The sequence below is a fragment of the Podarcis filfolensis genome (genome assembly GCF_964270895.1).
Source record: "Podarcis filfolensis genome assembly, chromosome: 8".
Lineage (NCBI taxonomy): Eukaryota > Metazoa > Chordata > Lepidosauria > Squamata > Lacertidae > Podarcis > Podarcis filfolensis.
The window spans coordinates 65,848,536-65,874,587 of NC_139611.1; the positions used below are offsets into that span (position 1 = coordinate 65,848,536).

The following is a 26,052-nucleotide window of genomic DNA, read 5'->3' on the forward strand; positions in this document are numbered from 1 at the left end:
CTAAATCTGTAAGCTGCCCTGGGACCTTAGGTTGAAGGGTGGGTAATTTAAAAATAAAATAAAATTATTACTAACACTAGGCAGCCCTGCGTCCTATAGATAGGCATCCCTTTGCAGACATCCAAGGCCCATGGGCAAAAGTTGGCAGGCTGGCTCACAGTGCAGTGTCAGGAGCAGGGCAAGGAGGCATGATCCCACTGTCTGCTCCCTGCTTTTAATGATACTGCTTTCATTGATTTTACCCATTTTCTCTCTCAAAAAAAGGGATTCCGCTTAGAAATTCTAGCAATTAGGCAGCATATAAATTAGCTCAAATAAAATTTAAAAATACCCTCCACACATTAGCCCTGTGTATGGAAGAAAGTCTTGAGTGTCAAAGCTATTCTGTCTGAGCAATGGGAACAGACATGGAAGTCAAGTGGGACTGCTCAGGGTTCTAGCCAGTCATGCTCTTTCCCAGGATACTCCATTTCATTTCCACCTCCCCCAATAGAAGTGCAGCATTCGGTGGCTGTTGAGCACAGTCAGTCCACATTGGCTTAGGCCATTTCCCCCGCTAAAAGTTTCCCATGCTGCCAGTCTTGGGGATCCCTCAAGCCTGCTGATGCCTCCCTCTTGTGCATGGATGGTCCTGTTTTGGCTACATGGAAAGGACACTGGGAGAATGAGTTTCCTGTTAGTATATAGTGGGGATGGGGAGCCCTTTCCAGCCCCAGAACTGCATTCCCTTCAAGGCAACATTCTGGACGCCACATACCAGTGGTGGGTGGGGCCAGAGGCAAAAGTGGGTGGAGCAATGCATGTAAATTTTACCTTTATACAGAAGGCAGTTTCTACATGCACACAAACACCAGTCCCTGTTCTCCACCCAGATAAGCAGGAGGCGTGATCAGAGAGCAAGGACAGCTTTTCAGCCAGGCAAAAACATGTGCGCTGTGGAGAAGGGCCAGTGAGGGGCATGACCTGGGGAGAGTTTTGAGGGCCAGAGGGAGAGGCCTCGAGGGCTGCATTTGGCCCCCAGATCCCCCACTTCTGCTATATATAGCACTGGCCCTGGGTAAACGTGCCTTCCCCTCTTGGGGTAAGCCAAGGGGCGCTATTCTTTCCTCAGATCAAAAGAAAGCTTCTTGTTTTCTCCAGCGGCTACTTTCGGGAGATGATCCGAAGGGACATCCGCAGGGCTCGCGAAAGGTACAGCGGGGAGCAGCTGAGCCGTGAGCTGACCAGTATCCAGCAGCGACTGGACAGCGTCGAATGCCTCAGCCTTGATATTGTCATGAACTTCATTCTGTCCTACCGTGACGCACAGGTGAGCTGATCCACCGGGCCCCTCGACTCTTGTGCCGTGGCCAGTTAATGCGCACGAATGCAGCCCAAATGCCGTCAGTGGCAGCAAGCAGAATGTTTTGACGTCTGTTCCCCAGGGCAGACTTGACCCCCTGCCAACCCAGTACATCCATTGCAGCGGTCAACTCCAGCAATGCGCATCAGTGCCATGCAGGCATTCAACACCCATGGATAGGTGCCCCACCACTGAGCACCTGAACATCCCCCCCTTACACATCCTGGTCTGTGGTGTTTCATGGCAGGTTCCTAGAGTAGGAGCCATGTGTATTTGGGGCTGAACTGAGTTTGGCTTTAGTTGAAGGCTGTGTGTGCGCGCCTGCCTATTGCGGCTTCACTTTATGTCTTCTGCAGGATTGTAATGGCATCATCACCCTAGTGGAGACCTTACAGGCCCTGCCGACTTGCAATGTCGCCGAGCAGCACAACATCTGCTTTCACTATGCCTTTGCCCTTGACAGGTGAGGAACATTGTCAGGTAAGGATGGGTCTCTATTCTCAGCCCTGTTAGGCCTCCCTACCCTCGGCTTCCCTGATGCCCATGGACACTGGTACACTTAAGAGGTGTCATCTGGCAACGGGAGCTCTGAAGAGGAGATGGTTCCACTCCCTGGTCTATCCCATGGGTGCCTGCAGACACCAGAGCTTTCCCTGAGCCCTGAGGACACACCTCTGCCAATGGACTCTCATGGCTGGTTTGCAGACTCTTCAGCGAATCCAGAGGGCATGGAGGAGGGATCCTCACAGCTGGAACGCCCATTATCTTGATGGGACCAATGGATGTAGCAGAAGGCAGTGGCCCTTTAAGTACCCAGAAGGCAGTACCCAGTGGGCAGGGTCCCTAGTCAGTGACTATGCTGAGATAATCTGGATGTTTGGCCTCTGCGGCATGGTGCTAAACCCACACCTTGGACTCTCTCCAAAGTCTCTGTGCCTTCGTAACCAGGAAATTCTGATCGCCCCTTGCTTGGGCCATCAGCCCTCCTCGGTGATGGCATCCCTGTGGATCCCGACACTAAGGTCCTAACACAGTAGCAGATGGGCAGAGCTGGTGTTCTTCCTGCACCGTGGCTGCTCTTGCCCCAGTATTGGGGCCTGTGACGCTACATGTGTGACTGTGTGTGATATGCATTTGCAGGCGGAACCAGCCTGGCGATCGGGAGAAGGCTCTCTCTGTTATCCTGCCCCTGGTGGAAAAGCCTGAACGGGCAGCGCCTGACCTGTACTGCATGTGCGGCCGCATCTATAAGGACATGTTCATTGATTCTGGCTTCACTGATGCTGAAAAGAGAGACCAGGCCTTTTACTGGTGAGGAATGGAAAGGGATCTTTGCTGAACTTGCGCTACTGCTTTAAATTATGGCTGCAGGCGTGGAAATCTCTTTGAAATGCTCATTGCTTGTGGGATGGCTTGGTGGTGGTAGGGTGGCCAGGTGAAACTCCTACTTCTAGACATGATTGAAGGTGCAAGCAACCTGTCCTCTCTTTTTTTCACCCATTTGGCTTATTTGCTGGGTCTGAATTGCAGCCTTCCTAGTTAGTTTTCAGGTCTGATATTTCCTTGTGCTTCTGATTCCTCAGGTATCACAAGGCCTTTTTAACAGACCCGAGCCTCCATGCTGGGATTAACTCTGTTGTCTTCCTCATCGCTGCTGGACACAAGTTCGACACGTCCATGCAACTTCGGCAGTTAGGTGCGGGGCTGCTTATTCCCATCTGCATCTCGTAAGGGTAGCCGCATGTGTGAATCATCGTTCTGATCTAAAACCAAGATATTGACAGCGTTCTTTATTATTTATTCTCTCTCTCTCTCTCTCTCTATATATATATATAAACACAAAATCTGGTTGATTTCATTTCCAAGTGATAGTGTTAAGTGCCCAATTCAATGATAGGGAAATATTGGCTAGGTGGTGGGCGGGATCTTATGAAAAGAGCAATTATTGCCCCATCTGCACCATATATTTAATGCAGTTATCATAGTACTTTAAACAGTGGTGGCTTCTGCAAAAAAAATCCTGGGAGCTTTCATTGGTTAAGGGTGCTGAGAGGTGTTAGGAGTGCCCTGTTTCCCTCACAGAGCTACCATTCCCAGAGTGGTTAAACAACCAATCCCTGCTCCCAGGGAACTCTGGGAATTGTTGCTCCATGTGGGGAGTAGTGGTTTCCTAGCACCTCTCAGCACCCTTAAACCGCAGTTCCCAGAATGCTTTGTGGGAAGCTGTGACTGTTCAAAGTGGTAAGATGCCTTCAGGGCCCCTTTCCCTCTGCCTCTTCTGCCTGCTGAAATGAGGCTTGAAATATGTGTTATGTTGTAGCCAATAGAATGGTAACCCCCAGTTTAGCCAGAACGTCGTGACCATTTTGAAAATTTCCCTCAGAAATCCCTGCCACTGACCCTGCCCCCCTCCCCTGAAACATACCTGTTGCAGTTTAGAAAAATCTCCCTTGCTTCTGGTCCTTCCTTCCTTAGGTATGAAGGTGAGCTGTGTCCTGGGCAGGAAGGGATGCTTGGAAAAGATGCAACATTACTGGGATGTGGGTTTTTACCTGGGCGCCAGTATCCTGACCGGCGACTTTGACAAAATCATCCAGGCCTCGGAGAAGCTTTACAAGCTCAACGCTCCAGTTTGGTGTGTGGTGGGAACTTTGTGTCCTCATGGGAACGGGGTAGGGGTGGGGGGCAAGGAAGACTAACTAGCTGACAACCTATTGAGATTAACTGGAGTTGTGAGTGTCGAAGGGGGTGCTGAGAGAGGGCAGGTTTCTGAGAGGAAGTGATTTCCTCCTTGTTCAGTGTGGTGGGACAACAGATTTTGAACCTCTGCTCAGCCATGAAGCTCACTGGCTTACCTTGGACCAGTCAGGGTGGTTGTGGTGATTAAATGAGGAGGGGAAGAACCATGTTGCCTTGAGCTCCTTGACTGAAAAGGTAGTCTATAAATGTAGGAAATAATAATAATAAGTGACACAGACCACCTCCATTGGATGGAAACTTTAATTTCACCCTTTGCAGACTGTGTGGGTCTGTTTGAAGTGTGTGCTTCTTTCTCTTTTTTAACTCTGTTCTCTTCTGCCCCCTGCCCAATTATTGGTTCAGGTTCTTGACATCTATCAAGGAGACTTATGTAATCTATAGTCATTTCAACACTGCCCCCGACACCTGGTCACCTAAACAGGAGCTGGTTGATTTCTGGCTGGGCTTCTTGATGGATTCCTGCCAGCCCTTTGTCTCCACAGAGGAGTGTCTGGTAAGGAGGCAATGAATGTTGATGCATTGGCAAAACCTCTACTGAACTACCAGCTTTTCCTCCTGCCTGCTCCTTTGCTACACTACTGTGGCATCTGTTGCTTTCCATCCTACTAGAGGCAGTAGCAGCAAAACAAAGTGGTTCTGGGGGTGGCAGAGCACTCTGGTGGTAAAACGGGCTTTGCCATTTCAAACTGTGGCTTAGAAAATGAGCACATCTGGATGAGGTGTGAGCTAGCATAACTAATATGCTAGTTCTTTGTTTATGGGGGGGGTGCTCTGTTTCATTTTTGTATGGGGTAGCCATCAAAAAGGCTATGCCCAACCTGCTGTCTGAAGTGGCATAGTCCAGTCTGCATAAAAGGTCACATACATGGCATCAAACCATTTCCCCCACGATTTTCTGTTCTGCAACTCTCCAAGGTCTTAGAGGGTTTTCCAGCCCTTTTGCCTGAGATCTTGGGTGCTTCTAAGATAGTGACTTAACATTGTAAACAAGTCATTCAGAAATTGCAAGCTGCCCATCAGCAAGAGGCTTTTTTAATTTATCCGATTTTGCCCAGAAAGTTTGAATCTGGATTAAATGGCATTTTGATGGCCATATCAGTGCTGTGACCTTAAGCATGCAAAACTTTGCCTTGCTCATCTGTCAGTTTCAGCAGAGTTGCAGAATGAGATTCTTAGGAAATTTCCTCTTCTGTTCTAGCAAAGCCTTTCTTGCCTAAGGTGCTCTTTCATATTTCCTCCCTTAAGCTATATAAAATTCAGGGCAAGCTTTGCATAGCTGGGTTGGAGAGAGGACTGGACAGTCTCTCTCTCCCCCCACCCTCTCGCTGTTTGTGTGAAATTCATGTGCTGACAGATTTGTGGGGCAAGAGAGAATTGTGCAGATGCTTCTCTCTCCCTTTAATTCCCCTCTACAAATCTTCTCCTTGGGAGAAGCCTTTGGGATAACTCCTAGTTCTTACCTCTAGGTGAAACAAAGCCAAATTCTCTACTTCTGCTCAAATTTGTGAACTTTAGTCTCTCCCAACTCTTCCTTCTCTCGTCTCCCTCCACTGTGGAAATTTGGATTGTAGCTTCCTTGAGACAGGGGCCTGTTTACCTTGCAGATTGATGGCTTGCAAAACATCGCAGGTTGATTTTTGCCATGCAAAAACTGATCCTGGAGCAACACCAATGCAGCCCTCTCAGCTTGCACCAAGAAACTCTGGAACATGCCGAGCTACCTTTCTCAAGCCATTTTTCCTCTGCAGCCATTTATAATCTCAACACACAACAGGCTGCATACACACCATACATTTGCAGCGCATTTTTCTCCCAAAGTTCTAGGAACTGTAGTTCACCCCTCACTGAGCTATAATTCCCAGCAACCTTCGCAAACTGCAGCTCCCATGATTCTTGGCAGGGTGGAGAGATATGTTGCAAATGTATAGTGTGTATGAACACAAACACACACACCTTTTCCTCCTGGCCTCCAGTTGTCGCCCCAGGCATCACATCTGAGAATATCATCACTATATCCCATAAGATGAAACAGTCAATTAGCTGTGCTCACACCTGACCACAGGACTGAGTCAGCCTTGGCTGCCCTGATGAACCAGCACTGTTACAGGTACCACATAATACTCATTCCACATTTGTAAGGAAGCACCCAGGCTTTGAAACTTCCTCCCATCAGGCAGGCACCTTCACTGTGCTCGTTTCGGTGATGGTTCTGCAGATCAAAGCAGTCAAATGGGCACATGTGGGGTTAAGGCGATCCTGCAGGTAGACTGGTCTCAAGCTGTTGAGGGCCTCATATACTAATAGTAACACCTGGAGCCTGGTCCCGTAACAAATGGGCAAGCAGCACAGATCCAAAGGGCAACCAGCAGAGAGGTTATGTGTGCCGTCTTCTCTTAATTAAGTCTATGCTCACTATGACATATGTCAGCCGCTTTGAGATTTTTGCTGAAATATGAAGCGGCATGTAAGTTAACTAGCAATCTAACTCACCATCTGTCCCAACAGGTCTTGATTCTGGAGTTGGGCAGAGTGTTGCAACCATCTCAGCTCAGTGTCTGCAGTCAAGAAGGGCAAAAATCAGTGACGCTGAGCCACATTGGCTCTCCAGAAGAGGTAGGTCCAGAATTGTGTCCTGGGTCAGTTTCTTTTTCTGATTTTAAATTTAAAACTTTAATTTATTACCTGCCCTTCACCCTAAGGTTGCAAAACAAGTTACAACAATTTAAAATTGAACTTTTTAAAAACCCTTATAATTACAAAAAATACAAACACAAAATATCTAATAAAAAGTGATGAAAGTTCATGTAATTACTTTCATTCTATTTAGATTTCCAGTCTTTATGCATTATAAATCTTCATGGCTGTTTATCCCTCCGGGTGTGTGTCTCAATTTCCTGTGTTTCCCCACTCGGGGCATTTGTATGTTTCTTTCACCTTTTGGGTCTCTTTACAGGAAGGGATTTCCAAGTGGACATTCCCAACATCTTCCATCCGTGGAATCAGGTGATGATTATTATTTTTATATAAAACAAATAGTTTGAATTCCTTGTCTTTAAGGCTAGGCTAGTGCTTAAGATAAGAAGCAGCCTTTATACCAGGTCAGAGAAATAAGCCACATTGCTTAGTATTGGCTACACTAAGAAACAGTAACTCGCTGTGGTTTCAAGGCCTTTCCCAGTCCTTCCTTGAGATACATCACTGATTTACAGTTCTTCCCCTAAAAAAAAGAAAGTTCTAGATCTCAAGACCCTGAAATAAAGGGCTGATTTAAACAGGAACATAGGACGCTGTCAAGAAAGACCATTGGTGCATTTAGCACACTATTGCCTATACCTGGGGCATCTATCATGGTGCCTTCCATGGTGGACTCCAATTCCCATCACCTCCAGCCAGCATGGTCCATGGTCAGGAATGATGGGAGCTGTAGATCAGCAACATCTGGAGGGCACTGCATTGGCTACTCTTAGTACACTGGGTGGCCGAAGGTCACTACAATTTCAGGCAGAAGTCTTCTCCAGCCCTCCTGAGAGACACTGGAGATTAATCCACAAGAATTGGCATGCAAAGCCAATAGACTGTTGATGTACAGCCCCTCCCCTGAGAAAACAGAGCTAGCCAGGTGACACTCGCAGTAGAGCGCACTGGGCAGAGAGGGCACATGAGAAGCTGCCTTTTTACGAAATACACATTTTTGTGCTTTTTCTATAAAAAGAAAATGCACTGCAAAATTTGGAGAAGTGTGTAATTTGACTGAGAGAAATGCAGGAAGCTGCCTTATATAGTCAGACCCTGGCTCCATCCAGTTCTGTGTTGTCTACACTGACTGGCAGAAGCACTCCAGAGTTTCAGGTACAGATCTTTCCCAGCCCTACCTGGAGATGCCAGGCACTGAACTTGGGACCTTCTGCATTCCAAGCATCTGTCTTATGACGTGAGTCACAGCCCACCCGCAAGATTAAGTGCATTTCAATCTACACTGAAGTCTGGGATTGGTGAGTTAGGTCAGTTTGTCCTTAAAATGCAGTCGGAACACATTTTTCTTCCACTGTAGCTCACGTGTCAATGCTCCTCCATGCAAATATAAATAAATAAAACATCATTGCACCTAGAAAGCTAGCATCTCAAGGAGAAGGGGTTTGGCCTGTGGCTGGTAAGCCCCTGAGGCTGATGGGAGCAACTTGGGGTGGTGGGACACAGAGAGAGGCAGGTTTTAAAGCAAGACGCAGGCTTTACTGATAAGGAAAGGAGACTTGCTGAAGTCCTTCCACTCCCATCTTTTTTTCTTGCCAGTATCTCCAAGTGCGATGAGCGGTGCTGCTTCCTCTATGTGCTGCACACAGCGGAAGACTTCCAGCTGTACTTCCCTACCCAGTACCATTGCCGCTGGTGAGTGGGGGGGGACATGAATGGGCAACAGAGGGACAACCCACAACCTTTGGAAGAGGGACAATTAAAAACAACCACAGCCCAACCACATTCCCCACTCGGGGAAAGGGAGCGTCTTCTGCAGAATGCTGCTCTAGACAGAGTGTTTCCCAGGGGTTATATTGCAGACTCAAGAAACAGGGTACCATTGATGCCCTTTCTTCTTCATCATGTGCGACCATGGAGACAGACACATGATGCTTGGATCTCCACTGCCTGCTTGCCAGGCCTGCAGCTGCAGTGTGGGTTCTGAAAACGTGTTCGTAAAAATTAAAGTCAGCGAGGGTCAGGGAAGGCAAAGTAAATAAAAAGGAGTTTGGGTTCTCAAATCTGATTTCTACCCCCTCAGCTCTAAAGAAATTGAATTGGAGGTAAACCCTGTTGATGCTCAGAGGGAAGTAATTTTAAACTTGTAATCACCACCTTCCCTTGCATGCCCAAACATGAAAACTGCTGGCTCAAGGTGTGGAGTTTAAGAATGTCAGCATGAATAAATGGCTGCAAATATAGTTTCACATCCACAGAGTTTGCATGGAATAAGGAAATGAAAATCTGAAGCACTAGATTTCCTGTTCCTGTTCTAAATTTCGAGGTTTTCTTTTTATTTTCCCTTTTTTTTAGTTGAGCCAAACTGCCCCTCCCCCACTTTACTACTCAATTTGCAGGTGACAATTTGCAGGGTGGAGAATGCATTTTAACTGAAATGGTGATGGGCAACTCTGTTCTTACAGCTCTGTCTGGCAACTGGTGGCTGTCATTTCCCCCCCTCCCTAAACCCCCCTAGAATGATGTTTTACTATCACAGTGGTACCTCGGGTTACAAACACTTCAGGTTACAAACTCCGCTAACCCGGAAGTAGTGCCTCGCGTTGAGAACTTTGCCTCAGGATGAGAACGGAAATCGTGCGCCGCCGGCGGGAGGCCCCATTAGCGAAAGCGCACCTCATGTTAAGAATGGTTTTGGGTTAAGAACAGACCCTCAGAACAAATTAAGTTTATAACCCGAGGTACCACTGTACATAGCGTTTCTCTCAGAGCTTTGCACAAACAAATAAATTAAAATAGTAACAGTAGCTGCTAGAAGGATCTCTGGAGATAGAGAGTGTGCTTCCACTCGCCCGCCCCATCCCCTGAAATATCCTGAGTGATTTGGGGCTCCTTTCCCCCCTTTCCTTCCAAATTCAAGCTGCAATAACTTCGGGTTTAGTTCTTAGTCCCCTCTCCCTTCTCCTATTGCATAATTCTTCCAGATTTTCAACCCGTCTAGTCTGGGCTTTTAGCCTTTGATTCTGAACCCAACGATAGCAGGATGGTTCTTTGCGCTGGTGTCCATTCTCTTAGGGGTTTTTTCTTCCCCTTCTGCTCTTTTACATTAGGTTTTGCGAACTGGTCCGCTCCTTCATGGCAGAGATGGGTGAGGAAGTGAATAGCTGCAGCTCCCTGGAGGAACTCGAGGTGAGCTGGCAGAAGAGGACGCTCCTTGGTTTCAGGAACTGGGAACTTTTGTCGGGGCCTGTCGAACGATGGCTGTGAAGGCGGATGTGGAAAATGGCCAAGCCCAGTGGTGAACAGGCCAAGACAGGGTGCTGCGCATAGAGATTTCGCCAAACGGGCCTTTAAGTTCCATAACTCTGTGTGTGTTCTTTGACTTGCACAGTATGACTACGAACGCACGGAAGCAGGCGACAGGGTGATTCTAGGTAAAGGCACCTATGGGGTGGTCTACGCTGGCCGGGACCTCAGCAATCAGGTGCGCATCGCCATTAAGGAGATCCCAGAGCGTGACAGCAGGTAAGAGTTACGAAAAGCAGGGAAGGAATTACTAATATTGTCGATTTTGGCTTCTTGTTTCTTTAGTCTTAAGCTCAGTTCATCACACTTATGCACTTGTGTGTATTTTCTCCTCTTTTAATTAGGTCATTAACATTCACACTAATTTTTGTGTGCATTTCTCCAAATACTGCCATTTTTGTATGCCGTCTTGGCTATGCTTTTGCAAGTAATTTTCCCTAGTACAAGGCATTTTTTTTGTACATTGTTTTCATTGATATACACATTTTTGTGCACATTTTTTGTCGGAGTGCTGTATCACAAAATTAGGGAGGAGTTCAAATTTCAAAGTCTTTCAATTTGTGCATTTGTCCAGGAAGTGTGTTTATGCTAAAATGTGAACCCAACTATTTCCTTCCCCTGTCCTTAGAATGGCCAGACCGCTCTGCGGGAATCTGGGGCTTCCTTCATGTTGCAAGAACTTTTTGCCTTTGCAATCAGATTCCCACTTACGCATCACCAAAAAATAATTGTACAAAACCCGAATACGCTAATTGTTATGTGTAGATGCAAATTTGGGAATAATGATTGTAGTTTAAACAAAAACCCAGCGCATGTTAGGGAAGACTGTGACCAGATGACCTTCGTGTCTACTCAATCTACTGCTCAGGAGCTACTGTTATCATTATCATCATTCATATTATTATTAATAATAGCCTGTGATTCATTTAACTCCCAATTAATAGGTTATGGGCAGCTTCAAATACCCTGCTGCTGCTCTCCCTTCTGAGGGTTCGTTGTCTTTAAATCGGACTTTGACTGGAGAGCCCTTCAAAGAGAGGACTGTCCTCTCTAAAGTAGGACGCATGGCTATCCTACTTGGCAGGAATATGCTCAGCATGGGGGGAGGGGCATGGCATCCCCTGGCTGCTACCTCTGAGAGAGTTGTGTGTTCATCTGTCATTCATACATGCCACACTTGCGCTTCAGATACTCGCAGCCCCTTCACGAGGAGATTGCTCTCCACAAGCGCCTGAGACACAAGAACATTGTTCGCTATTTGGGCTCTGTCAGTCAAGATGGCTTCCTCAAAATCTTTATGGAGGAGGTACCTGGGGGTAAGTATATGCAGTAAATAGGCAATGCACAATAAAAACATGTAAATTTTTTTTTTAAAAAAACAGAGACCACCAGTAAAGATGCTTTCTTAATTGTTTGCATCAGCAGAGCAGCACAGGAAGGTTGTCACAAAAGGTGTTCACAGCTTAAAAGAGAAGCTGAATCTTGGTTGGCCACACGCAACTGGGCCGATGACACTAAAAGCTCAGTTTCTTGTTGCTGTCAGATGAGCCTAACTAGCTCAGGAATGACCAACGATGCCCCTTACCTCAGTGACTGAGCCGCAATATTAGGGTTTAGGTTTGCTGCAGAGAGCACTGCAGTAATTCAGCCTTGAGGTTACTGATGCAAGGACTGCAGTGGACATGACTAGTAGCCATTGATAGCCTTGTGTTCCGTGCATTTGTCTAATCCTTGTATAAGAAAACAGCCTCTGTAATGTTCCATGTCCCTCTCTCCCCACCCCAAAAATCCAGGAAGCCTTTCCTCTCTTCTGCGCTCCATGTGGGGCCCCCTGAAAGACAACGAGCCCACCATCGTTTTCTACACCAAGCAAATCCTAGAGGGGCTGCGCTATCTGCACGACAACCAGATCGTCCACAGGGACATCAAGGTGAGAGCCACCTCAGCTTGGGCTGCCAGGTGTAGACATGTTGTTGGTGCTAGATCTCTGTGTGGCATTGCCAGACCTGGCAGGGATCAAGCAGCTCTTTTCACGCAGCTTTCCTTTTCCTCCTTCATTTGGGTTATGACTCTGCATTAGCTTTGGTAAAACAAAGACTACATGGGCTATTTCTTTTCAGGACATTTTGGCTAGCTCATGCACAGCCTGCTTGCCTTGCTCCTTAGGCATTTCTTAAAGACAATCCTTAATGATTTTCAGCTAGCTGCTTATTTTAGGAATTTGCATGCAGTTAATTATCGCACAGCTTTTGCTCTGGCCAGATTTAATGTGATGCCTTTCTCGGTTGCTCTGGGGAGGAATAGGCTGGTGTTCCTTGAGGGTTTGTCCTTGTAATAACCAGAAGCTGGAACATCTGTGGAAAATATTGTTTTGTTTTTATAATTTTTATGCTGGCGCTCTTCAGCAGATGATTGCCCCTTTATTGACCAAACCAGGAAGGTCAGCTAAATTTTATGTTAAATATTTACCGGGAGATAAAACCCTGCATGTGTCATTAGTAATGGCCAGATTTTCTTTATCAGGGACGGTGAGAACAAGAAGGCAATTAACCACCTGAAGTTGGAAATATTATATTTGGGAGCTATTTAAGACATTTGTTATCCTAGCAATATGTATGCTTGAGCTGGTGGCATTTAGATAATACATTGCTTTCTGTTTTGCTCTATGCTTAAGATTATGGAGCATTGTATGGCTTTATTTTTGCCGCATTCCTGGTCTGTGGATCATAATAAATTGATGATGAAGTTACTACTACAGTTGAATTTCTAAGCAACAGTCCTTGGGGTTTTGTTTTTGTGGAAGGGGGGGGGTTGGCACTGCCACTCCTTTTTTCACTGTTCCCAGTCCAGGATTGAAGAGGCTCTGGGTAAAGTGTCTTCTGCTGAGCCCCCTCTTCTTTTGGTCATCCCTGACAGGCTTCCCTGGCTGCTAAGGCAGTGCCATGAACAGCATTGGGCAGCTGGGTCTGGTTGCCATATGTTAGATTCTGCAATGGCTGGTATGAAAAGGGAGAGATTGTTGATATTTTCACCCCTCCCATTGACAGAATCTCCTGATCTGATGTTTTAAGAAAGGAGGGGGCGGAAACTGCTCTTCTACTCTTCCGCTCCTGACTGACTGCCTGACACTGTGTGTAGAGAGAGCCTTATCTATGTAGTGACTAGATGGTAGAGTGGGAGATGTAACACTCATGCAACCCAGTAGTTTGTTAGTTTGTAGTAGCTATTAGAAATAAAAGGAGTTATGCTTCACAGCTAGCTTCCGTGTTATTTATACTCTGCATGAGTCTGGTGCTCACAATGCACACTTGTGGGTCCAGTGCACTGGGACCTGCTTTCCAGGATTGGAAAGGTCTCTGAAAGTGCTCCAGTCACCTAGCCCAGTCGGGGCAGAACCAGTTATTGAGCCCAGTCGCTGACATCAGATGAAAGGCATACTGACAGTTCCCTCCATGCCACAGAGCGATGCTCACTCAGAGGCAGTGTGGGAAATTAAAAAGCTGGCTGGATCTAGCCATCTGGCACTCGCAGACTGTGCAGGGAATTGCCTGAGGTGCATGTCTAGGGCAGACATCATCAGCAAGGCCTTCGTAGTCCCGAGACCCTTGCAGCCATCCAAGGATGCCAATACACTGGTGCCAGGCCTGTTTGCAGTTGGAGGAAGCCCTCAGAACTTGAGTGCCTTGTTGATCTCCAAAGCAGTGACTTGGCTTTTCTTGGATAAACAGGGTGATAACGTCCTGATCAACACGTACAGTGGAGTGTTGAAAATTTCAGACTTTGGCACATCCAAGAGGCTGGCGGGGATCAGCCCCAGTACAGAGACATTCACAGGTAAGTGTGTGTGCAGCTCTGCGTCGTTTGGGGAAGAGAGCCGACTCATCTGGGCTCTCGGGCATTGGGATGTGGCTCCCATGACTTCTTCCTTCTTGGTTTCTCTCTTCCTTCCTAGGCACCTTGCAGTACATGGCCCCAGAGGTCATTGATCAGGGACCCCGTGGCTATGGCAAGCCGGCTGACATCTGGTCCATGGGCTGCACCATCATTGAGATGGCAACAGGCAAGCCCCCTTTCTTCGAGCTGGGCAGCCCGCAGGCCGCCATGTTCAAGGTGAGGCTTGGATTTGCGCCCTTCTGCACAGCTGGGAAGAACACTTGGCAGTTTTCCTGCAGGGAGGAGGGGATCCTTGCAGGAGTTGTCTCTGTCAGGAGCTCAGCCTACACTCAAGTAGGACCCTGGCAGAGGCACATGCCCGACTGGCACATTCTCTCCCTCCTGGTCTTTTGTTCGGGAGCTTCAAAAGCTTTCTTCAGCCTGAACAGCACAGCAACCAATGCCAACTGACACACTTAGGGATCCGCAGAGTTTGAGCATCATGCGTAACAGGCCTCAGCAACTCAGCATTTTGGCTAATCTACTTTATTTACATATAAACACGCATGGAGCACTGCAACACGGCTCCCTCTCTCTCTAGCATCAGACAGCAAACAGAAAAAGAACAAAGGACAATAGTCCCACTTCACGGAACACAGTAACACAAACATCCTCTCTCCGTCACTTCTTACTCTGTGGAGTGAAAACATATACCATCATGTGATAGACAAAAATCCCATGACTGCAATCATGGAGCAGGAATTCTAACAGTCTCTGCCCACTTGCTCTGCTAGGCAGGAAGAAGTAAATGAGAATGGGTAGTTCAAGTGGACTGGACAATCTCTTCCCTGGTTCACTTGCTGCCCAGCCCCGAAGCAGCTCTGATTCTAGGGGAATTTCCCTTTTCTCAGCAGCATGGCATTCCTTCTCACCTTTCCTTCTAACTGCAGCCAGGATACCAAAAAGGGAGAGAGGATTGATGGAAGACCTGAGGGGGCAGGTCATCATCAGCTCCCCAGCCCTCTCAGCAGATTCCTTTCAGATGATCCTAGGGCTGGGTATTCCTGGGTTGCTCGGAGCTTTGTGGAAGACCAGCAGAGCAGGCCAACTCATTGGCTAGTTGCACCAGCCTCTGTCTGGGACTATTACAGCAAGTCTGGTGTATGTGTGAATGCAAGTAGTGCAGTCCTTTAGGGTTTAGGTTCCATTAGATCTTTTTGCACCATTTAGACGCTGCATATAATCATAGAGTTGTAGCATTGGAAGGGACCCCGAGAGTCATTTAGTTTAACCCCCTGCAATACAGGAATCTCAGCACGTGGCCCCCCAGCCAATTGGAAACCATACCGGACCCTGCTTAGCTTTGTAGATGGGCTAGCAGTCAGAATACAGCAGCCTCCATTATTCAGCCTGAGCTTTGAGGACCAGGATAGTTCCATAAACAGCTTGTGACCCAGCACTGCTGACAAACCAAGGCCTCTGCCCTTGACTTAGTGTCTTTTCATAAAGAGGAAGGGCTGTAGCTCAGAGGCAGAACATGTGCTTCACATGCAGAAGGGCCTGGTTGAATCCCTGGGATTTTCAAATACGCCAGGAACCCTGGAGAGCCACTGCCAGTCTGTGCGGACAATACTGAGCTAGATGGATCAACAGCCTGACTTGGTGTAATAAAACATCTTCCTCATTTCTTAAAAACTGACAGAAGCTGACTACCCTGGCCTATCGATTCCCACCATAAATGGGCAGCAAGACTCAGGTTTTCGGGTGGTGCACTGTGTATACTATTGCCAGTCGTTTGCCTTTTCTCAGGTGGGCATGTTCAAGATCCACCCCGAGGTGCCTGATTCCATGTCGGATGAAGCCAAGGCCTTTATCCTGAGTTGTTTTGAGGCTGATCCGGACAAGCGGGCGACTGCTGCTGCCTTGCTTCAGGAACCCTTTCTGAAGGCGCCCAGTAGGAGGAAATCCAGGAGCCCAGTGGTGACAGGTAAGGCAGGGAACCAGGCAGAGGGCCTTCTCGGTAGTGGTGCCTGCCCTGTGGAACGCCCTCCCACCAGATGTCAAAGGAAAAAACAACTACTTTTAGAAGACATCTGAAGGCAGCCCTGTTTAGGGAAGCTTTAAATATCTGAAGGACTATTGTATTTTAATATTTTGTTGGAAGCTGCCCAGAGAGGCTGGGGAAACCCAGCCAGATGGGCGGGGTATAAATAAATAAATTATTATTATTATTATTAATTAATCAATCTGTGAGCCAAGTCAGGTTGGGGCTCCTGATTGTTTAGGAGGTGCCTCAGCATTACTTTGCTGCTAGCCTTGCACTCCCCTCTTCTCCCTACAGACGAGCTGTCTCCTCCGAATGTGCCAGAAAGGTCGATTTCAGCAGAGGGTGTCAGCGAGTCCCAGAAACGTTCTTCATCGTTGCAATCCTTGAACATCTCTCTGTCTCGGAGCACCAGTGAAGTGGCTCAGAGGCCCACCTATCTCAGGTAAGGCCTGGAGCAGAAGGGAAGCAGGGAGTGGGGAGCTTAACTTGGGAGATTTAATCTACTTGGAAACTTGGTGTGCTCTACTGCCTATCCACATTGCCACAGTGATCATGCACATTAGCTCTGCCTTGAGCCTGTGCCTGAGCTGCAGCTGCATTGCTGCTCCTGGTCCAGGAGGTGTCAAGTGGCAGCCACTTTGATATTTGTGGCCCCACATGCTTGGAAAACTTCTCCTGCCATCAGGCACAGGCTCCCCGGCGTACAAGACAGAAAATGAAAACAAATATGCTTTTTTAAAAAACAGGAAGCAGAGGAGGCAAAGAAACAAAAACCATCTTTCTCTCAAATGGCGATTTTGGCCAGAATGGTAAATATTGCTGGCCCGTCTTCTTCAGCCTTGATACTGGTTCTAAACTAGTCAGGTCAGGTTGTGCACAAAATCGGTGGCTGAGAAAATAAAGAAGGATCTGACTGCCATCTGGTGGCAACCCTTTGCCCCTGTCACTGCGAGTTTCCAGTACCAGCATTACTGTGATAACGTAGCAGTGTGCAATCGGATGTCTTTTGAACTCTTCAACAAGTCACAATATGATTTCTGTTCTTAACAAGTGAGCAGATGCACTCTGTACTTTTAGCTAGGTAAATCAAGCCAAAGCAGTGACAACCTTTTAGATTTGTTCCTGGGGAACGCTGATTCCCTTACAACAGGGATGGGCAATGTGTGTCCCTTCAGACATTGTTGGATTGCAACATCCATTATCCCGGACCACTGGCCAAGCTTTCTGAGACAACATCTGGAGGGTCACATGTTCCTAATATTTTCCACAGCTCCTCACGATACTGCAATGTCCACACACTTCCAAATGACAACAGAAATAATTTAAAGCAGGTGTGGCTAAGGTCAGATCCACTGCCATCTCAAGGCTTTTTGTGCTCCCTACACACCTTGAATAATTAGGCATATATATATATATATATATATATATATATATATATATATATATGACATTGTCTCAGTTCAAAGACACATTCCAGCTGGGCAAAAGCACTTCAGGTCAGTGAGAGATATGGCCTGAGAATCCTTAGTCTGGTCTTTGGTACCTCTCACTGGCCTTCGTCCCAATGCCTCTTGCTTGCCTGGTGAGTCTCATTTGTTGCTCTGGCAAGTGGCCCCCACAAGATTCCCCCGAAGGGAACGCAGCCCTCATTCTGAATGAGGTTTCCTACCTGTGCTTCTGGTAAGAATTCAGCACAACCTGTGTTCTCACGGACGGCTCACATTGCCAGCTGCCCCAGAGTGGCAGCGTTCCCACCCCTCCATCCCCAGCCAATGTTCCTTCGGGATCCATCCCCTCAATTGCTATGTGTCTACACAGGGCCCCTGAGGAACTGCTCAATGTTGACCTCAGCCTCTCCTCTTCCTCCCACGAGGAGAGCGGCTGCTTGTTCTTGCTGAGGAAGGATAGCGAGCGGAGAGCCACCCTCCACAAGGTCCTGACAGAGGAGCTGCCCAGTATTTCTGCCGCGCTCTTTGAGGCCCAGGATGAGGTAAGCACCACTCGGGCCTTTGTGGGCTAAGGAACTAGGGCCTTCCAGACAGTTGTTGAACTACAATTCCCAGCATACCTGGCAGTTTGTCATGTTTGCAGAGGCTGATGGGAGTTGTGGTTCAAAAAAACACCAGGCTGGGGAAGGCTGAATTAAAGCGTTGCCAAATCCCAACCTTGTGGGGGGGGGCGGTCTCCTCTTTCCTTCCTCAGCCCCAAATGTAGAAATGGAAGATGAATAAAACCCATCTTCCCTGTGGATTCTTGCAGAAGTTGTGTTGGGAGCACGTTTATTTATTTTGGATTTATATAGCCCCTTTCCGCCAAGGCAGCTTACAGTTTAAACATGAAAACAAATACATTATATAAAAAAGAAAACTGGCAGAGCCTTCTCCTGCCAGCTGGGAGCTGTTGGTGCGTGTGTTCCCTGGCCTGGCTCCCTTGCTTCTGCCTTCCCTCAGGGCGGGCAGGTCTTCAGCAACCTCCAGGGAAGGCATGGGAGAAACTGCAGCATTTCTGCCACCCAAACCTTTGATTATGAATATTGTAGGGTAGCCACTAGACGTCAAGTCCCAGAGCAAAGGGGGAACTGAGAGGAGTGTGCCAGTTATTTTCTTTCTTGCATTTATATCCCACCTTTTCTCCAAGAAGCACAGGATGGCGTCCGTGGTTCTCTTCCTCCCAATTTCATCCTCACAACAACCCTGTGAGGTAGGTGAGGCTCAGAGACCATGACTGGCCCCAGGTCACCCATTGAGTTTCTCACGGCTGAGCAGGGACTTGATCTCTGGTCTCCCAGGCCCAACATGTCAGCTGTGACACCACACTGGCTTTTAGTTTGGGGGGTGAGGAATCTGCAGGCCTCTGGATGTTTCTGGGCTGCAGCGCCTCCCTCATCCCATCCCTGCAGGAGAGATGATAAACAGAGGCAAAGCAGAATTCCCACACTTGGTAATAGGCACAGTGCCATGGCTTTTCCCCTGGCCCTCAGCTCTGTTCTGTTTTGTTTCCGGTTGTGCCTCTCCTCCAGGCCTGGCCTCCTTCTTCGCCTTCCCCTCAGAGCCCAGTCTCCTTGGACCACATCTCCCAGCTGGTCTCCTGCCTCAAGAGATACATTCGCTCCCCCAACCGCAAGCAGCTGGCTCACGACTTGCTCCAAATCCAGACCAGCTTGCAGGCGGATGGCCTGAGCCTTTGTCAGCTGCAAGCGCCCCTCTTCACCTTCCAGGACACCGTAAGTGGGCTTGGGTCGGTGTGGCTGGGATCCCTCATGAAAAGTGTCTTTGATGTTCCCTCGCAGCGCCTAGGCTGGGCTCAGGGGCGGACCTTGGTAATATGCTGCCCTATGCAAGGCCATTTAATTCCCTCACAGCGCCAGTCTAAGCGGGGTTTGGGAAGGAGGCGTGAGGCTCTGGCAGGGTCCTAGAGCCCTCCTACCTCCTTCTCAAAGTCTGGTAAGCCCTTGCCCAGCTTTAGGAAGGAGGCCCCTAGGACCCTGTCAGAGCCCTCACACCTTCTTCCTGAAGCCCGGCAACGCTTACTAGGCTTTGAGAAAGTTCTAGCATGACACAGCACAAGCATCATATATATTTGCAGAGGGTGTCTATATAGCTTCTTTGGTGATCACTCGTAGCCGAGTAAGATTGTCTGGGGAGCTGACTGCTTCAGGACTGTTTCAGTTCTCCTGTACATGCACATGCCTGCATCATAAATATCCAGCTTTCTTTCTTTCAACCTTACCACTCCAGGGATGGGGAACCTGTGCTCCTCCAGATTCTGTTGGACTCCAGCTCCCATCAGCCCTAGCCAGCATGGCCCAGTGGTCATGGGAGTTGTAGTCCAGCAACATCTGAAGGGCCGCAGGATCTGACTGCCGACTGTTAGATTTTTTTATAGCTGTTGCTGCTGTTTCATCTGTGTGTGTTTAAAATGAAGAAAACTTGGAAGGGAGGCTGGAGTGATTTTTGCCTGCAGAAAGGCTGAGAGCGCACTCCTCAAATTCCTCAGCACGTGCTCAGGGGTACCTTTTATCCTCCCCGTAATGCTGGTGTATGTCTGCTCAACTGACCCAGCTCTTGGCTGCAGTTGATGGGGCTTAGGGAATCTAGTTAAGAAAAATGGATCCCACCAGGATGGTCTTAGATGGACAGAACCCTTACCAAATTTGCAAATAAGACAAAGGAAGGAAGGATAGCTACCATCTCAGAGGGCAGGAATAAAATTCAAAATGCAGGCCACAGCACTTTCTCAAAATGTGCTGATTGGTCCAAAAAAGATTAATAACCCCTGGACTAGATAGTCCACAAGTCCTCCCCCTCAACCCCCTCAACCGCCATCTCTGGGGCAACTATATTCAGTGTTTTGGTGAAGCCAGAATGGCAAGGGCGGGGGGTGCTGAGAGAGCTAAGCAGAGGAAGGAGGCCCAGTGCATCCTGAGCCTGTCTCCTCTCTGTCTCCCACCTCCACAGGTAAAGCAGGCGCTGCGGAAACTCCAGATCAAGCCTCACTGGGTGTTCGCCTTGGATAACCTCATGGGGCAGGCGGTCCAGGCAGCTTTCACCATCCTCTTGACAGGTAGGAGAAATGGGCGGAATAGAAGGTTGGCTCACTCTGAATACAGTCTGGAATACTCCGGGTCTGAGGAGCTGAAGAAGAATGTTTATTGCATTTATATTCTGTCATTTCATACGAGGAACTCCAGGTGGTGTTTGTGGTTCTCACCCTTCTCGTTTTATCCTGGGAGGCAGTAACTGGCCCAAGGTCACCCAAGGAGCTGCATGGCTAAGGGGGGATTTGAACCACGGCCTCCCAGGTCCTAGGCCAACACTCTCACTGCACCACATGGGATGTGTGTGTTCCTGGCACAAACAGTTGGAAATGTACTTTTTTGAGCAAAGGTGCCAGGGAACAGCTTTGGGGTCCTCCCGCATGCCAACGCATGCACTCTTACCACTGAGCTGCAGAAGCCACTGCCTGCCACTATGTTGGGCAACTGCCTTGCCCACCCTTCGCTCCTCTTCTATCACACACATTTTGCCTTTCCAGAACTCAAGGTGAAGCCGTGGTCCTCCCGGGAGGAAGGCCACGAACACGCAAGCCATGAGGAGGAAGAGACTCTGTTGCCCCAGGAGCTGCAGTCTTTGAAAAGCCAGGACCTTGCCCTCAAGGACAGCATGGACACACCAAGTTCTGGGATCGGCACCAGCAGCAGCAGCTGGATAGACTCCCAGCATTCCCTGAATGGCCGTTTGCCTCTCATGGCTCAGCTGAATGAGCTGCAGGTGGAGACAAGAAGGTAAGCCCTTTCTGGCTTCCCTCCTTTAGGCTGGGGTGGGGTGAGCAGCAAAGGGTCAACAGGCCTCTGCCCCATTTTTTGAGGGCTTTAGAGCAGAGCTGGCGCCCTCCAGATTCTGTTGGACTACAACTCCCATCATCCTTGGCCGTTGGGCATGCTTGCTGGGGCTGATGGGAGCTGGAGTCCAGCAGCATCTCAAGGAAGCATCACAATGGCTCCTCCTGCTGTGTGTTAGAATGGTGGTCACCGATAGCCGCTGGAGTCCAGTTCCTACCAGCCCGGGCAAGCAAGTCCATTAACGGCACAAGGAGAACCCAGATGGTTCAGGTCAAAGGCCCATTGAGTCCCCACATGCCTTGATGGGAAGCCTACCAGAGGAACCTGAGCGCAGCAGCACTCTTGCCAGTGACCTCAGTGGTTACGGATGATGGGAATTGTAGTCCAGCAACATCTAGCAGGCACCAGGTTGACTACTCGCTAGCACAAGGTAGTCTTATGCAGCTACATTCAGGGCTCAGCCACAGAAGCTGTAAAGCACAGCAACCTGTTTTCAGTGCCAATGTTTGGCCTTTGAAATATGTGTCGTCACGTTAAAGGAGAGTGTGTGTCTGAGCATGTGCGGAATCCACACATCACTTGGGCTTAACCCCAGCCACTCCTCTTCAGTAGGACGAGAATTTCTAGGGCAGAGGATGTGACTGCCGTGGCAGCCAGGAACACCAACATCTCAAATGCAACCTACTTTTTCGTAGTTGGACGCGCTAGCAGAGCAATCTGACCCTCACTCTAATCTTTTTATGCATGCACTTGCAAGCAAGTACACTCTCTAACCCTTTCTGGCCCTGCCAGGCTGCAGTGGGAGCTGATGAAGAAGGAGCGGGAATGCCAGAAGCTTCTGCAGGAGGCACTGTGGAGTGCGGAGGCAGATTCCTGGGCTCTAAGAGGAGCGAAGCTGAGAGGTGAGGTCACTGGCACCAGGAGGCTCAGCTGTAAGCAGAGCTATGCAACCTCTGTGCTAAACAAGTTGAAATTATATACCCAGCCAAAATTGAGAAAAGCATAATTTTGAAACCATGGGAACATTGGAAACTGCCTTATGCCAAGTCAGACTGTTAGTTCATCTAGCTTGGTGCCATCTACACTGGCTGGCAGCAGCTCTCGTCACCAGTATCCTGTTCTGTGCTTGTGCAACATCATGCACAGATATGCAGTGATACATGTGTCTGTGCGCTCTCACACAAATACACGTCTTTCTTCCTTCTCTCCAGACAAGACATTGCATGTGACATTTTTAACCCACTGTCCCATTATCTCATTGCTGTGGGAAGATCACGCTTTATGGTTTTAGGAAGCAGAAGTTAATCACACAAGGCACTGAAGAAACCTTTTTAAAAACCTCTTCCTTTTTTCTCCTGCTTTCCTAGGAGACACTACTTCCGCAATGCATTCCTGGGAGAGAGAAGAAGAAGAGACTGCAGATCCTGTCCTCGCTGAGTGGTTGGAAAAACACGGTGCTGACAAAGCCACAATTGCAACGGTAGATTCCTTTTTGGAGGGGGGAGCGTTTTAAGCATCAGCTCCTGGCTCCGTGGTTTGGCCCAGCCTCCAGGCAGAAGTGCCTGTTTTTAAATGCAGTTGGTAGGGGGTGGGGGAAGAGAATGTCATTGGGTTGGCTTAACTCAGAAGGGACATTTTATTGCTGGGAGAGTTTCATAAAAGAGCAGCCGAAATTATCAAGAAATTATCAAGGAGTTCAACTCCCCCATGAAGAAAAGTTCTGGGGCTTTTAAATTTGGGCAGGCAGGGGCAAGATGAGTAAGCAGGGACATAGTAGGTATGTGTAAAGCCATGCATGGTGTAGAAAAAATAGATTAAAAGTTTTTCTCCCTCTTTCATAATACTAGAACCTGGGCTGTTCAATGAAGTTGAACATTAGGAAACTCAGGGCAGACAAAAGGAAGTTACTCTTCATGCCAGCTAGAGAATTTGCTCCCACGGGATGTGGTGTTGGTCACTAGTGGGGATGGCCGTAAAAGTGGATTACAGAAACTCATGGGAAGCTAGGCTATCAACAGCTACTCACCATGGTGTCTATGTACTGACTCCATAGTCAGAAGCAGTTGCTGGGAATCACAAGTGGGTGTTTTATACAAGCAGCTGGTTGGCCACCGTGAGAGTCGGGGCCTTTTCTGCTGTGGCTCCCCATTTGTGGAATGCTGTCCCCGAGGAGGTTCGCCTGGTGCCTTTATTACATCTCTTTAGGTGCCACACGAAAATATTTCTCTGTGGCTAATTAAACTATCTCTGGCCTTTTAAACTGAGGAGAGGTATGGTTTTGGTTTGTGACTGCATTATGTATTTTTGTGGTTTTATATTGTAAACAGCCTTGTGATCCTTGGATGAAGGGCAGTATAGACAGTTAAGAAGAATAAATAAATAACAATAATAATTGCACAACACTCTTCTCCACTTCCATTACCTTTCTCAGCCAGAGAGGTGGTTTCTCTGGAGTGGGTAGGTGTCTGTCAACTTCCCTGTTCTCTGGCCAGCCACAGCTAAAGCAACTGCATGTCTCTCTTTCCTAGCTCTCACACCATGGCTTCACCCTGCCTGACTTGCTCAACTGTGCTACGCCTGACGACCTCCGGTATACCCGTATCAGGTAGGTGAGAGGCAGCTTAGGTGGGCAGGTAGGGGCGATTAAGAAATTCATTGGGTCTGGGTTGCAAAATGGACTTCCCAGATCTGTACCTTCCTCACTGAAGTCTCTGTGGTGGGTCGACGGCTGCCTTTGCGCAACGCATTCCTCCAAGCTTTTTAATAGAAGAGTCAAATGGGGCTGCTGCAAATGCGGAGTCCACGGGGCAGCCGTGTATTTTCCCTGTGCACAACTACCTGAGAGGGGACAGTGCATAATTACATTCCGCTGTTCCCCTGGGTGGTTTTGGCTCCATTTTCAACACAACACAGAAGAGTCGTCATCAGATCTAGTAAGGCACTTATGATTATTTTAAGCAGAATTTGTTTATTTTTTGCTATTTATTATAGTTACAGAATTTAGTTGCAGTTAGCCCAGGAGGAAGGCCCTGGAGCCCGAGTATCCTTGCTCGGAGGGACTGCAACCCAAGTGCTGCTACCTCTTATAAAGCTGAAACACCATTAGCATGGAGGCTACTTAGGAAGCAGCAGCTGACAGGTTAAGGCACTTGATTCAAGTTGTGTACAAAGCATCACCCCTTGTGTCTAGTTGGGTTCTGAGTGGTCCAGGTGTTTGCACGGCATCTTCCAGTGATCTGCTGTGCCCTGTCATTTGGAGCAGTGCAAGTCACGTCGGCTCAACGACCCGAGAGGTGCAATATAGCATGTTCACCATCTGAATCTTTCCATGGTGTTGTCTTGGCAGAGGGGGGATGGTGTGCCGCCTCTGGAAAGCCATCTCGGAGCATCGGCAAACACTCAGCCAGAAGTTACAGCCCGAAGCAGAGCAAGAGCCAGGCCAAGGGAAGCCCTTAATCTGTTTGGAGGACAGCAGGCTCTGGCTGGCATAGACCTTCTTCCCCAGCAGTAAGCAGAACAAGATTCCAGACTTGCCCTCACACAGAGGTGATGTGAACTGACTTTCCAATTATCCTTTGGTGATGGGGAAGGTGGTACTGGTCTATTCTGGCACCTCAAGCAAATCACGTCTGGAGGAGACGATTTCTGTGGCACTGCAAAAATCTGCAGTTCTCTCTCAGCTTGAGACAAAGGAAGACAAAGGGTGCTTTGTCCTATGACCTGGATTTCAGAGGAAGAGAGGCAGGGAGATTCTGAGCTACCCTGCAAGGGGTAGGAGGTTGCTTCAGAGTCAACAGTGGAAAAAGCCCCGGTTGCATCATTCACGGCAGTGCTGGATGGTGATTCTTCTCTGGCCTGCTGCAGAAAACACAGCTCCAGGAGTCATTAGTGTAGCAGCCATTGAGGCTGGGAAATGATACTCTGGGTGTTCCATTGGACAGCAGAAAGGGAACGGTGGGATTGTTCAGGTTTTGCCGTAATACCAACAAGGATGGAAATGCAATGCCCAGGGTGGAGGAAGTAAATAAATTTTTTTTAAACAAAGCATGACACTGCCTCTTGTCAATATTGATAGCATGTGGAGGAGATGGACAGAGATTGAAGATGGATGTAGCCACAGCATGGGGCATCTTTTGGTCTCCCCTAAAGTACAGTGTGAAAACCATTGCAAGGCCTTCAAAGAAGTCCCTTTTAAGAGTTGGACCTGCTCACCTCCCTCCTTAAGTCTGGGAGAGCAGCTAGCCCAGGCTGAACCTGCCCATGGGCTCCTGGCACCAAATCTATTGTCCCCCTTCCAGGGGCTGCCTTCAGAAACCACTGTGGTTGCAAGTCCTGCAGAGACTCTGGGCCTGTTCATTTGCATCCAGGAGGCTGCTGCTAGGGAAGCCGATCAGCTTTTCCTCCATCAGCCCAAGAACGGGTGTCCTGCTGTAGTTTGGGATTAAGTCCTGGGGTTCAAGTTGGTCCTCAAGGGAAGACTCGCTTCCACCCACTGCCCAGGCTGCTTGAACACCATCTCCCAGGCGTGGCGCTCCTCTTCTGTCGAATCCATCCAGGAGACGGGCAGGCCGTAGCTGTTCCCTGTGTGGAAGCAGAAGGGCTCTGAATCAGTCACCCGGGGCCCACTTGCTTGTAGTGACCATCAGACAGAAAGGTGTATTGCAAGGCACCAGAATGGGGTATTTCTGGGCA

General features: G+C 48.4%; 2 protein-coding genes across 9 annotated transcripts in view; one reads left to right on the forward strand and one right to left on the reverse strand.

The window, feature by feature from the left end:
* MAP3K6 (mitogen-activated protein kinase kinase kinase 6) overlaps positions 1 to 25,407 on the forward strand; it is a 38,853-nt gene extending 13,446 nt beyond the window's left edge. The window contains exons 5-29 of the mRNA XM_083626772.1: positions 1,141 to 1,309; positions 1,699 to 1,805; positions 2,483 to 2,653; positions 2,926 to 3,038; positions 3,818 to 3,977; positions 4,445 to 4,595; positions 6,608 to 6,715; positions 7,056 to 7,105; positions 8,393 to 8,488; positions 9,904 to 9,982; positions 10,185 to 10,318; positions 11,288 to 11,415; positions 11,893 to 12,029; positions 13,828 to 13,933; positions 14,052 to 14,209; positions 15,782 to 15,959; positions 16,314 to 16,461; positions 17,838 to 18,009; positions 19,039 to 19,242; positions 20,477 to 20,582; positions 21,054 to 21,303; positions 22,153 to 22,262; positions 22,728 to 22,840; positions 23,889 to 23,965; positions 24,707 to 25,407. Coding sequence (XP_083482898.1) covers positions 1,141 to 1,309; positions 1,699 to 1,805; positions 2,483 to 2,653; positions 2,926 to 3,038; positions 3,818 to 3,977; positions 4,445 to 4,595; positions 6,608 to 6,715; positions 7,056 to 7,105; positions 8,393 to 8,488; positions 9,904 to 9,982; positions 10,185 to 10,318; positions 11,288 to 11,415; positions 11,893 to 12,029; positions 13,828 to 13,933; positions 14,052 to 14,209; positions 15,782 to 15,959; positions 16,314 to 16,461; positions 17,838 to 18,009; positions 19,039 to 19,242; positions 20,477 to 20,582; positions 21,054 to 21,303; positions 22,153 to 22,262; positions 22,728 to 22,840; positions 23,889 to 23,965; positions 24,707 to 24,851 — 3,370 coding nt within the window. The 3' untranslated portion in view covers positions 24,852 to 25,407. The remainder of the gene's footprint in view (positions 1 to 1,140; positions 1,310 to 1,698; positions 1,806 to 2,482; positions 2,654 to 2,925; positions 3,039 to 3,817; positions 3,978 to 4,444; positions 4,596 to 6,607; positions 6,716 to 7,055; positions 7,106 to 8,392; positions 8,489 to 9,903; positions 9,983 to 10,184; positions 10,319 to 11,287; positions 11,416 to 11,892; positions 12,030 to 13,827; positions 13,934 to 14,051; positions 14,210 to 15,781; positions 15,960 to 16,313; positions 16,462 to 17,837; positions 18,010 to 19,038; positions 19,243 to 20,476; positions 20,583 to 21,053; positions 21,304 to 22,152; positions 22,263 to 22,727; positions 22,841 to 23,888; positions 23,966 to 24,706) is intronic.
* Positions 24,309 to 26,052, reverse strand: part of SYTL1 (synaptotagmin like 1) — a 43,975-nt gene continuing 42,231 nt past the window's right edge. For all 8 annotated transcript variants that reach the window (XM_083627400.1, XM_083627405.1, XM_083627401.1 and 5 more), the window contains one exon: positions 24,309 to 25,941. In XM_083627400.1, coding sequence (XP_083483526.1) covers positions 25,802 to 25,941 — 140 coding nt within the window. In that variant the 3' untranslated portion in view covers positions 24,309 to 25,801. The remainder of the gene's footprint in view (positions 25,942 to 26,052) is intronic.